General features: G+C 42.5%; 1 protein-coding gene across 6 annotated transcripts in view; it reads right to left on the reverse strand.

Moving 5' to 3' along the window:
- SSUH2 (ssu-2 homolog) overlaps positions 1-17,468 on the reverse strand; it is a 94,479-nt gene that overhangs the window by 11,664 nt on the left and 65,347 nt on the right. For all 6 annotated transcript variants that reach the window (XM_085852387.1, XM_085852388.1, XM_085852393.1 and 3 more), the window contains 5 exons: positions 15,241-15,370; positions 8,670-8,730; positions 4,503-4,621; positions 4,289-4,351; positions 3,000-3,079 (listed from right to left, as the gene is read on the reverse strand). In XM_085852387.1, the coding sequence (XP_085708513.1) occupies positions 3,000-3,079; positions 4,289-4,351; positions 4,503-4,621; positions 8,670-8,730; positions 15,241-15,370 (453 nt within the window). The remainder of the gene's footprint in view (positions 1-2,999; positions 3,080-4,288; positions 4,352-4,502; positions 4,622-8,669; positions 8,731-15,240; positions 15,371-17,468) is intronic.

Below are 17,468 nucleotides of genomic sequence, written 5' to 3' on the forward strand. Positions count from 1 at the left end.
TACACATTTTACCATGATAAACAAAGACATAACACTCACACCCACTTAATCTCACAATTAAGAATCTCCTTTGAAAAGGTCAGGTCAATATCATCTCTATCTACCATTTTCAGACAAAAATTTGTATTTTAAGACCCGAAGAGAAAAATTTTGTTTTTTATGTAGTACCATGTGTTATAATAAATAATTTAGGATTTAGCATCGCCATTATTTCATTGTGCAGCATCTTCTTTTATTCAAATTTATTTAAAGTGGCATTACAGAAAATAACAATCACCAAAATTGATGCTTCACAGTAATTTCCACATTGGGTCTGGCAGAACATTGCTGCTGGTGGAAAATGCTGAACTTGTCCTCTGTTCGGTAGCATTGCAACCAGGTTGTCACATATATGCCTGGTGTTGGCTTAATGGTTCCGGTGGTGGGCTTGGGGTCCTAGGATCCTGAGTTCAAATCCCACTCCGCTATTGAATTAATAGCAGGTGGGGTTGACTCTACCTGTCATCCTTCCGAGGTCGGCAAAATGAGTGCCAGCATGCTGGTATCCTGTGTTGGAGTGGCGACCTGTCCAGGATTGAAACCAATAGCCAAGGAGGCTGCTTAGGCAGCACCAATGCTCTGCACAAAGTATGGTTCCCATGGATGGATGCATGTACTGTTTGCTGTTGAGACACGAGATGTCCAGGTGTGTTCATTTACTCAGCAGGTAACTAGCGCTTGCCAAGCGAGCTGTGCCTTCACAGTTTCAAATTGAGTGCTTGCACCACGTCGCGAGTGCTTGACCAGAATTGCTACTTGGAATTACTTCTGTACAAAAATGTTGTGTTTAAAACGAAAAGTTAATTCTAAATACAACACACATACATAACATAAACAACCAAAATGAAGAATAAACTATACCCATCGAGTTTGGAAATTGTGTCGAATACGTCATCAGTGATGACACACATCCCCCTGCAGGCCACCATGTTTGCCTGGAAATTAACTTCAATCTGGATCTATTTGGCAAAATAAAAAGGAAAAACAATTTTTGTTTACTCCATCTTTTGTAAATTAGAAACAAATAAAGACAGCAAGGATAACAAACTGGAGATAAACATTCGTTTGCATTTAATAATGCACGTTCAAGCTGAGACGACCCAAAATGAAGAAGAAATGCCAAACTCAACGTGTTTGAGTCAATTCCACAAATTAAAATAAAAAACCATTTTCATTTTCTGATATATTTTATAGAAGAGAAACCCATAAAGGCAATAGGAAAACAAATTGGAGATAAAAAATTTGTTTGCTTTAACACATGCTGGAGGTGATAGCGGAAACTATTTGGAGACGGACTCCATGTGGTGAATAATATCTGGACATATTTTTTCAGTTATTTCGTTTTCTCGGGTTCTTAGTCCGTTTCTAGTAAACTTATAATGCTACATATATGTATATATAAGAAAAAGAATAAGAAGATATATATATATATATATATATATATATATATATATATATATATATATATATATATATATATATATATATATACATATTGGGAAGTAGTATGAGGGGTTGGGAGGCAGCATGAGGGGTGGGAAGGCAGCACAAGGGGAGGGGAAGGGAAGGCAGCATGAGGGAAGGTGAGGGAGGAGAAGGCAGCATGAGGGGTGAGGATTCAAACCCAGGTTAGACAGCTTAGAGTGAAGTGTGTGTACCTCTCGGCTATCCTACCATGACAACGAAACGTTTAATTTTTTTTTGTATTTATCCAACAAAATTGTTGAGGAACAGCTGGCTTCGCAAGCGGTTAGTAATCACCGATGCGTCATATTAAACACACTCCTCCTGGAGACGCCAGAAATGTCAAACTATGTCCGAATTAGACAAATGAACACTTTTTTTTAAACATTCGGAACTGTTGCCGAGTTCAATTATGGAGCTTAAATTTTGTAATTCAGCTTAGTTGAAGAGATTCTCAGGGTTATCACATGTGCAGAAATGCAATAAAGCCATGGAAGCTGACGTCTCCGGGTGTTTATAAGCATTGCAATGTATTCAGCGATTAGTAGCTATGATGCAATCAGGCATTTGATAATATGCGTGAGGAAAGTGGAAAAAAAAAACTTTATTGTTTATAAACTGTTGAGGCCTATTCAAAATTAGGGAATGGTTGAGCAGGCCAAAAAAAAAAAATGGCGAATTAAGACCCCAGCGAGGTAACCGAGGATGCATCTCGAGGAAGAGTGAGGTGGCCGAGGATGTATCTGATAAAGGAAATAATTAAATATGGCCATTAGTTATCTTCAAAATGTGTATTTTAATGAACCCAACACCCAATTTTCACCTTTGCACCCCTTTGGAGTTCCCTCAATGTGCATGCAAAGGTTTAGGCTGCTCAGTTTCATGGTTTTGGATTATGGAGGACACACACACACACACACACACACACACACACACACACACACACTGACTGACTGTCTGACTGACACACATACTGACAATTATTATTATAGACAGCTTGGTGAAACCCCATAGGTTGGCGTCCCATGGGGAGGAATATCTCTCCCTAAAAGTGTTCAGCTGACTGCGGAGAGATGATATCCACATCTAAATGATCCAGCCGACACAGAGTGTGTTCTCGGAAATTACTTCCGCCAAGCAGTGTTTGTCTGACGCCAAGCCCAGCATGTCTGCTGTCTCTGTCTGCAGGTGAGTGTGTGATTTGTGTCCAACATCTCTTCCATGAGCCTTAGAAACTACAGAAAAGGTGCTCATCTATTTGTGTGGATTACCAACAAATTCATTGCCTCCATGCACGGATGGAGTTCTGCAGCGCCAGCAAGACTTCAGATGCCCCATACCATATTGACACCCCAAGCTAGAGAGTAGTCATTGTTAAAGATTGCATTGCAATATAATTAGCATTAAAAAGTGGAATTAGCATTAAACTGATTGCAAGTCGAAAATCTCACCAACGATATGTCTGGCAAAAGCAACAGGTCTGGAATTTTATTTACCTTTTCTGGCCCTGTCCACTGCAGTGGCTGCATGCTTCATCGAATTGCTGGCCATTCCCATGACACCACGAGCATTCAACCTGTTTGACAAACACAAGGTACTGCACTACCAACACCATACTTGAAAAGGCAAATAAACTTACAGCATAAAAATTTTACGATATTTAATTTCAAACAGTAAAAAGGAGAGATAGAGAAGCAGTAGCCTGCAAGTGGGTTGAGTTAGATAGGGTTAATGGGGGGGGGGGGGGGTAGGAAAGATCAGGTGCAAGGATGGGGGATGAGATGGTGGTTCACCACCTCCTTGAAGTCCTGGAGGAAAAGGTGCGATTGAACCATCTCCAGAAGACAGTTCCACAGACGGGCATAAACTTTAAACGTACTTTTGTAAAGTAGTGAGTAAAGGTTAATTGCATTCCAAAGAACAATTGGATTAAATCAACAGCACATTGATTGAGGTATGCTAGCCACTGTAGGAAGCAAAGAGAAGCTGACGTTTCTGGCATTAATCCTTCATCGGAGCAAAAGAGGCTGATGTCCGAAAAGTCAGCTTTTACTTGGTTCCCAAAGTGATTAGCGTACCTCGATATTTTTTTTGTCCTGTTGATTTCATCCATTTGTGTACCCTGTCCGCTGACGCAAATCGACACTCGTCTTCACGAACAGACAAGTTCTTAATTCTACATTCCAAAGAGCTTTTACTATACAAGTCACACAATAAAATTAAGGTTGTGTATAAAATAGACAACATTTTCTACAGAGTATTTCAGAAAGTCAATCCTCACTTTAAGTGGATCAAAATAATGCTCATAATCTAACCTCACATCTCCATTAAAACTTGGGCTAATACTCAAATATATAAAGCATATTCCCTGATCCCTTCCATTCAAGGTATCATTTATCATCAAAAATCATACTACATGTCCATGGGAAGTAGGAAGTACATGGGAAGTAGCACGAGGGGTTGGGAAGCAGCCTGAGTCTCAAAAAAACATACTACATGTCCATTGATTCCTTGACAATGTTCAACCATGTTATTTTGTTTAAATTCAATAAATATGCAAGTACATAAAATTTAATTCTCCAAACAACAATGGTGCAACTTCACATGTTATTATTTTAGTTTATTTAGTCCTTTGGTCTATTGTGTGCATTATTTCAATGGCTTCAATCAAACACAAGTTAGAAGTGACTTTTGTATGCACCGTGCACACTTTTTATGAAACCTTACAATAGTAACCGCATCAGACAATTGCATCATGCGAAGCATCCATCAAAGGCCTTCTTACCCGTCCCATTGCATTGCATTTTGAGCATGGACGTCGACACATTCCAAGGCAGTTGTGGCAAGGCTTGGGAGGCGAAAAAACATAAACAGGTGGAGGTTAACACAATTAACCGGTTTTTGGGATTGGGCTGTCAGGACCATCGTGTTGATCAGCCTTGGAGATTCCACTAGATTCAAAAAATAAATAAAGCCTGGATGGTACTTTTGCTATGTACCTTCACGGAGCTTGTGTTTGGAACTGGAATTTTTTTTTCATTTTCCGCAAACATGACTGGAATGTCCACAGCAATGCTCCATGGTAAGGGTGCTGGGCCGATTATATTTTCTGGCATGCCTAAAATAGTAAAATGTAAAGACATCGTCACAAATCATTAGAGGAATGCACACACACACACACACACACACACACACACACACACACACACACACACACACACACACACACACACACACACACACACACATACACACACACACACACACACACACACTTCCTCTTCAATAGCTTACACCAAAAGTCATCTGTACACTACAAAATATACAAAATTTATTTTCAATAAAGCATGAGAAACACACCACTCAGTGCGGAACACACCAGCTTTGAATGCACCCTTATGTGTAGAATCCTGCCAGATGTGTGCAGAGCTAATGCGGGACATCATTCGCCGGAGCCTCATTCATTGAACAATAAAATTATTGCCCTCAAAGTACTCCTTAAAGGCACCAAAAACATTGAAAGTCTTTCACCAGATTGTCTCGTTGCCTCCCTTGCCACAATCTTGATTCTCAGCATGTGCATTATATCAAGAAATGCGTTATTACCTCCGCCACTGAAGGTGGATAAAGGTTATGTTTCACCGTGTGTGTGTGTGTGTGTGTGTGTGTGTGTGTGTGTGTGTGTGTGTGTGTGTGTGTGTGTGTGTGTGTGTGTGTGTGTGTGTGTGTGTCCGGGCCATAACATTTTTACCATTTGAGCTTTTGTCATCAAATTTTTAACAAAACTTTATGATGAGAATATGGTGGACAAATTTATAATTTGCTCAAAAGGTCAAAGCTACCATTTAGCATCCAGAAGAAGTCCGATTAAAGGGGATGGGCTTTGCATTTTCAGATGCTTTCTAGTTTCCTGGGCCCACCGAAAGTGGAAAGTGGTTATGTTTTCACCCCTGTCTGGTTGTTTGTGTTTCTGTTTGTGTGCAGGATATCTCAACAAGTTGTGGACAGATTCAGACAAAACTTGGTGAACAGGTTGGGTGTGTGACAAGAAGGAATTTATTAATTTTTGGTGAATATCCAGGTCCGGATCCAAATTTTTTTGAACTGATTCTTCATAATTGAGTGATGGGGCTGAAACTGATATTTAACACAATATCTCAAAAAGTTGTGGATGGACGAAACTTGGTGGATGAGTAGGTTAGGTGACAATAACAAGCTGATCAGATTTTGGTTCAGGTCCAATTCCAGATCCGGCCCATCAGTGAGATACAAACTGTAAACTAATAAACTTGGCGGAGGTATGCGCTCTCCCAAGTGCCCTTCTAGTTTTTAATTTTGTTGTTGCAATAAAACTCCAGTTCGGTGAAGATACTTTTATAAAGGGAAAAGTAGGTGAAAAAAAAAGTTGTTCTAACCAACCCAGTGCGTACATGTGAGTTTTCTTTTCATTTCTTTTATTTTATTGAGATTCTTGAATCACGTGGTTTTAAAGGCTTTTTCCATCACCTAAGGAATTGGCATCCTGCTGCTTGTTCATCTACTTCCTTGTGTAAACGTTGCCAACAATGGCCAGGCCACTTGAAGACAAGTACGTATATTACACTCCCAAACATATGAACATAAAAAGGCATTTCTTTATTGAATAAATATTAAATCAATATCCACTGCTCTTCAACAGAATAATAATATTGTTGTGGTTACCAGATTCGCAAACCACCATTCAGGTCCCTTAGGTGAGGTATCTCGGTAAGTGCATGTGTAGTTAGGCCCAAACCCGTTGTCTAGTGGGAATACATGTCATTTATACGAGCTGCGACTCTTCAGGATAGCCGTTTTTCTTTTACTATCTTTATTTTGGACCAACCGCCATGATCACAACCACAACATCAACCACCGACCACAACCACCGCTTCACCACAACCGCCACGACCTTTACCGTCACAACTCGCCACCATCGCATCACCGTCATCTCGCGCCACTCATGGGCACCGATGCTGGACTCGTGTAGGGCGCACGTTGAACAGCGTGTACAAAATCACGGATTTTCTGCTTCAAAAACGGATCAAAAACGACACACGCCCACTTTTTGCCGTCCAATCGGTGAGCGAGTGGCGAATTGGCCCCGCCCCCAGGGCGATCGATATATGCAAATTTGTGGATCAAAAAGCCTTCACGCCCACTTTTTCTCGGGCCAATGGGGAGCGAGGTGAAAGGTCAAAGGGAGGGGGTCAAAGGCGAAGTTACGGGGGGATAAAAGGACGGTGTTCGTCAGTCAGAGGGAGTTGCAAGAGAGTCGCAAGAGGGAACGAGAGAAGGAGCAGAACGAGGTCGGAGAGTCAAGAAGAGGAGAGTCGGAAGCAAAGGGTCAAGACTTCGCGGGCGGTGGAGCTGCTCGTCGTGTGCGTTGGAGTCGGAACGGAGGGGACGGAGCTGTGGAAAGGCGGCGACACCAGACGAGGGGGTGCTCGCGTCGTGCAGGAAGCTGCACCCGAGGGAGGCCGACAGCGCGACCTGGCCGAGGTGGAGACGCTCGTCGCATATAATAAAGATCCTCTATACCCCGAGCATCAGCAACCCCCTCCTGTTTCCCCCCCGCGCTGAGATAGTGCGACCAAGGGGGCCCCGTTCCCACCCCCTGCCAGGCACTGTCCACGAGGCCCGCGGGTTGCGGGCCATCGCCGCTCCGCGTCTCATCACCAGACGGGTAGGCCCGACCCGGTCTCGGCCCCAGGCCTACCTCATTCTTGAGGGTATTTCTTTTCCTTGGTTTTGGGTATGTGTTGTCGGCGCCGTCTGTGAAGTAGAATTGTATAAGTGTTGCCGTGTGCTCGGTAGTCGGTATTAGCTCTGCACTGTGTTTTCACTTTTATGTTTGCTTTTTGTGTAAATGGAATTGTTTTCTTTTTTTGTGTGCATTTGGTGGAATTGTATTTGTGTGCTTTCCGTTCGTCGCGAATAAATGTGCTTTATTGTTGAACTGTTCTCCCGCTTCGCTTCGTCTTTTCCCCCATTGAACCCTCATCTTGCTTCACGTAAAGGGTTGGTAGTGGGCTGAGTACGCCCGATAATTAATCGAACCGTCGAGGTCGACGATAACACCGCTCGGTTATTCTGATAGTACGGAACGGGTCGCTTAAGTGGCCCGTGTCCGAAGTCGACCTGCGGCGAGGTGCGATCGCCCGGTCTACCCTCCGCGTGGGTACTTAGGTAGTTCGAATTTGGCGAGCAACCCTATCCCACGCGGGGGCTGATTGGCTCGATCGCGGTGAGACCGAAAGGTCCACCCGTGACTGGTTCCCGGCGTTAGTCCGAGAGGGTCACGACTGGATTGTCCGTCCGGTGGGCGACGTGCCGCGATTCGAGTTACGTGGCCGTTCGCACGCCGGCGGGCGCGAAAACCGCAACAATATAATAAAATTATACAAATCCTTTTTGTCCAGCTGATCCAACAGAGAGAGGTTGAAATGACTTAACAGAGCTCCACATGTTTTCAGTTCATAAGTTAATGTATTTTGAAGCTTTAACAACAGAGAATGCAATCTGGCAGTGTACATGTTGTTTAATTGTGGAGATAATGTTCCACTGTGTGTTTTTGTAGGAGGGGATGGGAGGAAGGGTTGGTCCAGTCTGTAAGAGGGAACAATAAAACATTTTGTCGAATTTGTGTATGTAATAAACAGTTGCCCCAATGTGTGTATGCATGTATGTATGTATGTATGTACATATGTATGTGTATCTGCTTGCATGTGTGTGTCTGTGCGTGTGTGCGTGCGTCTGTGTCCATGCATGCATGTCTCTATTTGTGTGGATGCGCACGTCTATGTGCGTCCATCTGTGTCAATGCGTCTGTCTGTCTGTCTCTGTGCATGCTTGTATATCCATATGACCGTGCATGTGTGTGCCTGTGTCCGTGCATGCTTCTGTGTCCATGCATGCGTGTCTCTTTATGTGGATGCATGCATCTACGTGTGTGCGTCTGCATCCATGTCTGTGTCCGTGCGTGTGTCCACATGTGTGTCCGTGCTTTTGCCATCAAATTTCCCCCCTGGTCCAAAAACAATATATAGTGTGTCCACACGTGTGTCTGTCTGTGTCCATACATGCCCCATATCAAGCTATAAAAACAAATGCTGTGTCAAGTGATTAATCTGAAGAATACATCATACCATCAAAGGGCTCACTCTCCCAAGCCGTCGAGCGCTGCTCTGTAAACGTTTCCAGATGATACTGGATAAAATAAAAAAATACAAAATTACGAGACAAAAAAAAACACCCACCAACAACAATGATTAGGGTACAAGTTCGTAACCAAAAGTTTGTATTGATAAACTTTATTTGCACAGGTGATTCATCTACCTCAAACATGAGATCACCTTGTTACCTCCGCCACCGAAGGTGGGCAAAGGTTATGTTTTCACCTGTCTGTTTGTGTTTGTCTGTCTGTGAGCAGGATATCTCAAAAAGTCATGAATGGATTCAAATGAAACTTGGTGGACATATTGGGTGTGTTATAAGGATGAATTGATTCCAGATGAAGATCTGGATTCGAGAACTTCAATTTTTTTAAGGGATTCTTCACCATTGAGAGATAGCCTGGGTGTTGGCTTAATGGTTAAGGTAGCTGGATTAAGATCTTAGGGTCTTGAGTTCAAGCCCCTGTCGTGCCATTGATATAACACCAGGTGGATCGACTCGGTCTGTCATCCTTCTGAGGTCGGCAAAATGAGTACCAGCTTACTGGAAACAGGGGCACTGCATCAGCGGCACAGCCACGCTTCCAGAAATGATGCAACCAGCAGCTAAAAGATGCATATGAAACAACAACAGCCATTGAGAGATGAGGCCAAAAACAACATATAGCATATTTCAAAAAGTTGTGGACAGATTATTTCAAGACATCATCTGAAGGCTGGTGCTGTCTGTTGCACTTCCCACACTCTATAAAAAATATATACACAAGCCATGATAGGCCAACAGGATGATAAGCCTGAATGAGGTGAGAAGGACACTCAAGTTTGGTTATCCGAACAGCACCATATGGGAATGGCTGCTATTTTAAAATGGTAGGTCATTCCTGCAACACATCTCCAGTTCCTTCATTAAATGCAGTGCAACCTCATTGTCACAAGACCTGTGGCACAGAATCCCATTTCATTAAAAGCAAGTTTAGTCAGTGGTGTAAGCTTCAAATCTTTGATACCTTTTTCATTTATTGGACTTAACTGTGGGCTTGAGTCCCTGAGAAGTAAACTGGACTATCCCACATTTGGGACCAAATTGTGTTACATGTATTAAAGTAATCTTTCAAAGTCAGTACACCTTATAGTACAGGCATTTTTATGAAAAATCTTTGATCAACCTTGACCAAATTTCAACAAAGTTTGTTTGTTTGTTTAATTGTTTGTTCGTTTATGCATTTGGACCCTGCAGGAACCAGTGCAACCAAACTTTTCATGGCCTTCTCTTTCATCCAGAGGAAAGTCGAAGGCTATGGTTGGATAAAAATTGACCCCAGATGAAACCAGATAATTGGCCTTCAGGCGTCGATCGCAGGTCTTGTGCTAATAGACTCTCTGCATTTTTTTTCCCAGGAGCGATCGAGTAATATGCATTGTGAAGATTGTATGTTGAGGTTGTAGTGATTTGTTGTCAACAATAAAAATTTAATTAATATATTGGTTACACATGTGCCTGTTGTGAAAAAGATTGCTTTACACAGGTTTATTGTAACACCTCCATGTTCAGGCCTTGAGTGAGTACGTTGCTTATACACTGCCTGGGTTTTTCCTGGGAGTGATTGAGTGATAAGTTTTGTGATCGGCATGCAGGAAATATTTCAATACATATATCATTGAATTTCCCCGGACAATGCCGGGTACTTCAGCGAGTCATATATGAAAGTCTTAAGGGATCCAAGAAGAGAAAACCTGTGAAAAAAAATCACTGGAATATGACCTCACCCAAAAATGTTGTTTTTCTGCATTTCAGCCTTCTTTAAACATATTAAAGCCTTTCTGAAGGTTTTGGTGGATTGTCAGATGCTGATTTTATTGAAACTGTTGGCAATTATTAGAGTTTGAAGGACAAAGAAGCTGTCCCAGCAAATAGATAAAAATTTAACACTAAAATAATGAAATAAAAAGCAATACTGAGATACAATTTGAGTACATACTATTCAGTTCTTGACATACAATAACAAAAGTCAACAAGTTAGAGTTAGAAATGATGCTTGCATAATTATGTGATAAATCTATAATAATAAATGTCAGTGTGTGTGTGTGTGTGTGTGTGTGTGTGTGTGTGTGTGTGTGTGTGTGTGTGTGTGTGTGTGTGTGTGTGTGTGTGTGTGTGTGTGTGTGTGTGTGTGTGTGTGTGTGTGTGTGTGTGTGTGTGTGTGTCCTCCATAATTCCAAAACTATAAAACATAGCAGCCTGAACCATTGCATGCATACTAAGAAAACTCCAAGGAAGTGCAAGAGTAAAAATTGGGTGTTTGGGATAATTAAAACATCCCTTTTGAAGATAATTAATGGCCTTATTTCATTATATCCTTCATCAGGCGATCCTCGGTCACCGCTCTCTATGGGGTCTTCAGGTGTATACTGGGTTACTTTGCTGGGGTCTGAAGCTGCCATGTGTTTTGGCCTGCTCAACCATACCTTGACCTGGAACAGGCCGCAACGATTTCTTTACAATAAAAGCTTTTTTGCCCCCACTTTCCTCACCAAAATTATCAAATGACTGTTCATCATAGCTACAAATTGCTGTATACCATCACTTTTGTAAGTGCTCCAACTTTCAAATTAGGAGCTTGGAGTGATTTCATGCATTATATGATGCAATTTTCCACGATCTACTCTCAAGGACTAATTAAAGAATGTCATCAAATATGATTTTGGCTTTGAGGATCAGATATCATCCCGACTAAATAAGTTTCAAAATCTGGAATGAAATCTGATAATTTAAAGAAACGAGTCTTATAACTAAGTTGATACACCTATTTACTTTAAGCAAGCAGGGCAATGTTCCATCCTTCTCCATACATACACAGGAAAATGTGAAATTTCCAAAGCATTAAACTTATCTTTTCCTACTGTTTGGAGAATTATATTTAGTGAACAAAAAATTTAGGAATGTGCCAAAATTAACCAGCTTCATTGAGCTATATGATTTATTGCATTCACTGCTTGACATTGTGCCCTGTCACTCAGAGGGACTGCCTATCCACAGCATCTGCCAGATCTGTCTATATTTTCAGAGATTTTTCAAGGTGCTCTACAGGGAATCAAAGCTAATGTGGTGAAAAATAGACGTTTTAAAATAATGTTATGACGTTTGCATGGACTGCAAACCGATGTACCACATGACGCGTGCAGAGACGAGCAGGCAACGTGGCGGATTTTCTGCAATGTTTATTTCACGGGCGATTAAACTTTGCGATGTCTCCAGGGTTGTCCTCAGTTAAACAGCAACTCTTTTGTGGATAAAGTTATTATTTGAATGAATTCATTTCATTTATTTAACTGCTGCAGGCACGGTGAAGACTGCTTTAAAGTTAAAGGGATTCTATATGGTGTGCAGCCACAGCCTGGCCAGCTATTCCTTATCAACCATTTAATGGGAGTGCTTGCTGGAGTGGTTAAGCCACTTGCCGAGCACCCTGCAGTCGACAGTGTAGTTCGTGTCCCAATCTGGATGTACAGTCAGCAGTTGCTATAAGACAGAGGTAGGTGAATTACAAAGGTTATACATTTCTTTTTATGAGTTTAAAAGCACAATATATTTGATGACACCTGATTTCCGAGCAGTTTGCCATATTAACTTGTTTCCTAAATTACAGAGCCCAATTTTTTTTCCACTCGTCACATGACGATTGGCAGCTGTTTATAAAGATTAATGTTTATGCACATCTCCCTGAAACGTCTATCATGCAACGTTGTTTATATAATTTGTTTTTTGAAATTCCCCCAAAACAAGGGTGAAAGGTACTCAAGGTTCTTGGGTTGTAGTACGTACTGTCGTCTGTAATCGCACTGACTTCTGCCGATTCCTGAAGAATTGCCGACATCGGCCAATCACTGTGTGTGTGTGTGTGTGTGTGTGTGTGTGTGTGTGTGTGTGTGTGTGTGTGTGTGTGTGTGTGTGTGTGTGTGTGTGTGTGTTTCATAAAGCATAGCCTTTTGTTTCTGGTAACTCCCCTCCCCCCACCCACTCAGTTGTGTCGTTGTGTGTACAGCTGTTCTGACATTTCTTTTTTTGTGTTTGGTCATTAAGCATCACATATTCTCTTTGCTAACCCCACCTCCACCCCTCACCTGCCTGTTTTTTTTCCTCCTCTCCCCCATTCTTTTCTCTCACTCTGTCCCCTCCTTGCTCCCCCAACTCACAAAATGCATATCTATCTCTCTCTCTCTCTCTCTCTCTCTCTCTCTCTCTCTCTCTCTCTCTCTCTCTCTCTCTCTCTCTCTCTCTCTCTCTCTCTCTCTCTCTCTCTCTCTCTCTCTCTCTCTCTCTCTCTCTCTCTCTCTCTCTCTCTCTCTCTCTCTCTCTCTCTCTCTCTCTCTCTCTCTCTCTCTCTCTTCTCTCTCTGCCCCCGCCTAATAGAGCAGCACCCTCCCACACATTTCTCTCTCTTCTCTCTCTGGATGTGCCTGGGCGATGTTTATCTTCAGAGGGAGTTTGTCTCTGGGTGGTATTTACAGTATGACTGGTACAAAATGGATTTCAGACATGATCTTGTTTCCATCTCCACTGTATTATATGCAGAATCATTTTTATGAGACAGTATGAATAGTAATTAATGCTCCACCGCACGTCTGCCTTCCCTTCCTCTCACCTCCCACTGCCTTCCCTCCCCCCCCTCCTCACTCTCCCCTCTCTTTCCCCCTCTACCTCCACACTCTCCCCCCTCTCTCTCTCCCCCACAGCCTCTCCCCCTTCTCTTCTTTCCCTCCCCACCCCTTAATGTTCCCATCAGCGAAGCGACGGGTTGTATTTGCCTGTGATTAAATAAAACACTGAAGACCATTTGCAATTACTGCATATTGCCATTGCACAAACTAATTCAAAAATGAAAATACAGATATTGAACAATATCAACTGGTGGGACTAGTAATGGTAAAACAGTTCAGAATACAACAAAGTCTGCAGAGAACTTAACAGTGAACATGTACAATGTACATGTTATATTATGAAAGAGAAGGATAGATCTGCATAAAAGATGAGTATTTGCCATATTGCCAGCATCTCCCCACCATGGGAACCTGTGTCAATGTACAAGATGCATTCAGAAGCCAACAAGGTCATCATCTTCATTTTCATCTTCACCAAATGCCAGCTGTGCTGTGTTTGTACAACCAGATCCTCTGCAGTTTCCACAAGAAGAAGTATACTCAATGTCATGCTTCTTGCATGTGCACCTCAAGCTTTTGCAGTCAGTCTGGCAGTTGCACCTGATGACTGGCAGCAGCTCCTCAGGAGCACGAGCTGAGTCTGTCTGGAGAGTGACAAGTCCTTCATCACTCTCCCACCATCCTCACTATTTTGGAAGGAATATATTCCCAGATCCCTTCCACTTATGAACCTGAAAGTACACATGGAGGCTGTGGTACTTTACTGCTGCTGATGTAGGTGGTAAGCTCGGTGGTTGAATGAGATGTTCCGTAAAACCGCATGTGCCACAAAGAGCCTAGCTTTTTGCTGGGTTTCCCCTTGTAGAGGATCGCCAAGGCTTTCTCTCCTGCAGCTACATCATCATTGGTAGAAGCTGACTGTGCATCAAACACCTTGACTTGCTCATGAAAGTGACTGCTTGTCTTGAATTGATTGAGGGAAGCTCCTTTCCTGATCATGCAGAGGTGAGATGTCACATCCAAGGATAGCATGGAGGAAGATGATGTGTCTGCATATGCCCGAACCAAGCTGTTCCTTGACCACCTTGATGTTCCAGATGCGATGGTTTTTTGTATTTTTCTTAAGCTCTGGGAGGAAGAACAGGTCAGGAAACTCTAAGCATGCAATGTAGGACAAGGAGGTCTGGTCATCGCCGATGACCAGCATTCACTAGTAAGACTAGTTATTCCTTCTGCTCTCCAACATTGTCTGTGTGCAGCTAATTGTTGATGCATTTTATGGTGTCAATTTTAATGGAAGTTTGCAGCCTTTATGCTTCTAGCTGACACTAACCTTTTGTGGAGAAATAACACGGAATGAGACACAAAACTTGCATTCTAAATCACAATCAAACTGCTTGAATCGTGGGGATTTGACCTTTCAAATAAAGCAGCGCTTAAAGTTGCAATTGCAGAGCAGACGGCAAATTCTGAAACGTTTCATGTAATGATTGGAAAAAAAAATCAGCTTTTTTAATCAAAGTTTCAAATAATAAACTCATATGGAGACGCAGAAATCCACCAGCTTTGTATGTCATATAGTCTCAACATTGTCCTTGCCAGAAGGATTTCCTTTGTTCTGTTTTAATGCTGCCACACAGAATCTACACTGATTGTTCTGGTACAGTTAAGCAAATGGAGCCCAGAAGGCAGACGATGAAGGTGGAGTGGAACTATGGCATTTAAATATTTGAAAAAGTTAAAATTATCACAATAGAACAAGCGACCTCTGACGTCTTTACTGGGTCGCAAGATTAACAATCTGACCAAAAAAGGTTCTGGCAAGTCAACTGCAGGGTTTCGGAGCACCTGCCGCAGTTATTAAACGTAAAAATGAGCAGCTTACCCTGTATGTGTTCAGTTGTTTGATGTCACTGAATTCAAGTTCCGTTACAGGTTTCTGGCTGTAGCAGCATTTTCCAGACACGTACTCTAAAAGAGCCTCCTTTCCCTCTTCTTCACTCAGTGCCGGAATTCTGCACACAGATGCAATCAGTGAGATCACGGAAACACTGTTTGATTGATTACTGATGGAAATGATCACAGCAGATTGCTCTAGATAAAGCTTCGATCCACAAATGTGAAGGAAGGTATCGAAGTTTGCTTGAGGCTATAAGGCCACACTTTCCCATGAAACGATTAATGCCTCATCCTGTCTGCGAAACGCCAGGATGTCAGTTTACAGCTGGGTCAAGATTTTAACCCAGGTGAGACGGTTCAGAGGCAGGTGTGCATGTAGGCCATCTTGCAAGCCAAAGACTCAATCAAGTGAGACCCTCTTATTCAAACAATATAATAAAATAAAATTCCAATTCTCACTACATTTCTTAATCTTACCAAATGTCGAAGCTACAATAAATAGAATGATTTCTTCGACTTGTTTTTTGACAAGTATACATTTTTTGTGAAAGCCTCGTGCATCCGCTAGCAGGTTCGTGCTGGTATTTTAATGTGTCTACTCATCGCATTGACTGAACAAACTGATTCTGAGCCCAGAGAGTGTAGTGGTGACTGGTTGACGTACATCGACGGCGATAAAGTCCACAAAGGAAGCAGTGCACTGCCATCTAATGTCACCCTCCTCCCTCCCACCCAGCCCCAACTGCACCCACAATTATTGTGTTTTGTGAGAATAAAAATCGGGAAAACAGATGTACACTAAACCCACTTTTGTGCTCAAAATAGGCTGAGATGTACATAACCTGTTTCCGACCTGTATTAAGGTTAGCATCATGTACCAGCTGTTCAAATCATAGGATTGTCGTATATGGACCACATGAAAAATAAAAGTATCCAAAATAACAACTGTAAGTACTTTAACCTGGATGTTTTCTCCTCATGTTACTACTTTCCATCCCGAATACATGGCACAAACAAACAAACAAGAATGAATGAGAAATGTCTCAATGAAAATGCACTTTGTGAATTTGTTTTTTTGGGGTGGGAGGGGGGGGGGAGACATCATTTCTGGTTTTTCACACGAGGTTGTGTAAGCTGTATTGCTAGATCAAGATAAGCGTTTTTTGTGTGTTGTTTTACATATTTTGTTATCCATAGTTGTGTCAAGGTTGTGGGTTTTGTATCTATAAAGGTTGCAGTTATGTTTGAAGCAGTTTAGTGAGAATTTGTATTAGTTTATTGGAAGAGGAAGGGTGAAGCCTGGTGGTTTAAGTCCAGCACTGAAGTCAGTTGGGACCTTGGGAATATGATGGAGAAAAGGGTATAAATAGAGAGTGAAGGAGGAACGAAGAGCAGTACATAAAATGTGATAGATGCTCAATGTGAGCCACATCAAGAAGAGGGAAATTAGAGGGTACTAACTGTTGTCAGAAGTGTGAGGAAATAGCCCACTTGAGGATAGTTATTACTAGGTGGAAGGAATGGATAGATCATTTGCAGCAACTAGCAGAATGTGAGAAATTTGTGGAGAATAATTGGTTGCGGTTGTGGAGTGAGTTTGCTGAGGAAATTGGTAATGGTGGGGGGGGGGGTAGCGAATGCAGGAAGTGGTGGGGATGCAGCGGGAGCAGACAGCAGTAAGGCAACAAATTCAGGCATAAGTGAGGGTGTAGCGAGTGCAGACAGTGGTGAGGCAGTGAGTGTAGGCAGTGGAGAGGGTGCAGCAAGTGCAGACAGTGGTGAGGCAGTGAGTGCAGACAGTGGTGAGGCAGTGAGTGCAGGACAGTGGTGAGGCAAGTGAGTGCAGACAGTGGTGAGGCAGTGAGTGCAGACAGTGGTGAGGCAGTGAGTGCAGACAGTGGTGAGGCAGTGAGTGCAGGCATTGGAGAGGCAGAGAGTACAGGCAGTGGAGAGGCAGTGAGTGTAGGCAGTAGAGAGGGTGCAGCAAGTGCAGACAGCCGTGAGGAAGCTAACAATAGGACAGCACAGCAATAGAAGTTGGTAGAAATGAGGTATGGGAGATAGTTTTTGTGGGTGATGAGGAAATTAAACATGTAGATTCTTCATTTTGGTAAACAATATTGCAGCGGGTCACGCCAGGAAGACGGTGGTTGTGGTACACCGAGAAACAATTGATGAAGGGAAAGTTTACTCAGAGGTTTTGAAAAATAGATA

The sequence above is a fragment of the Eptatretus burgeri genome, chromosome 13, assembly GCF_056783735.1.
Source record: "Eptatretus burgeri isolate ZD-2024b chromosome 13, Ebu_testis_v1, whole genome shotgun sequence".
Taxonomy (NCBI): Eukaryota; Metazoa; Chordata; class Myxini; order Myxiniformes; family Myxinidae; genus Eptatretus; species Eptatretus burgeri.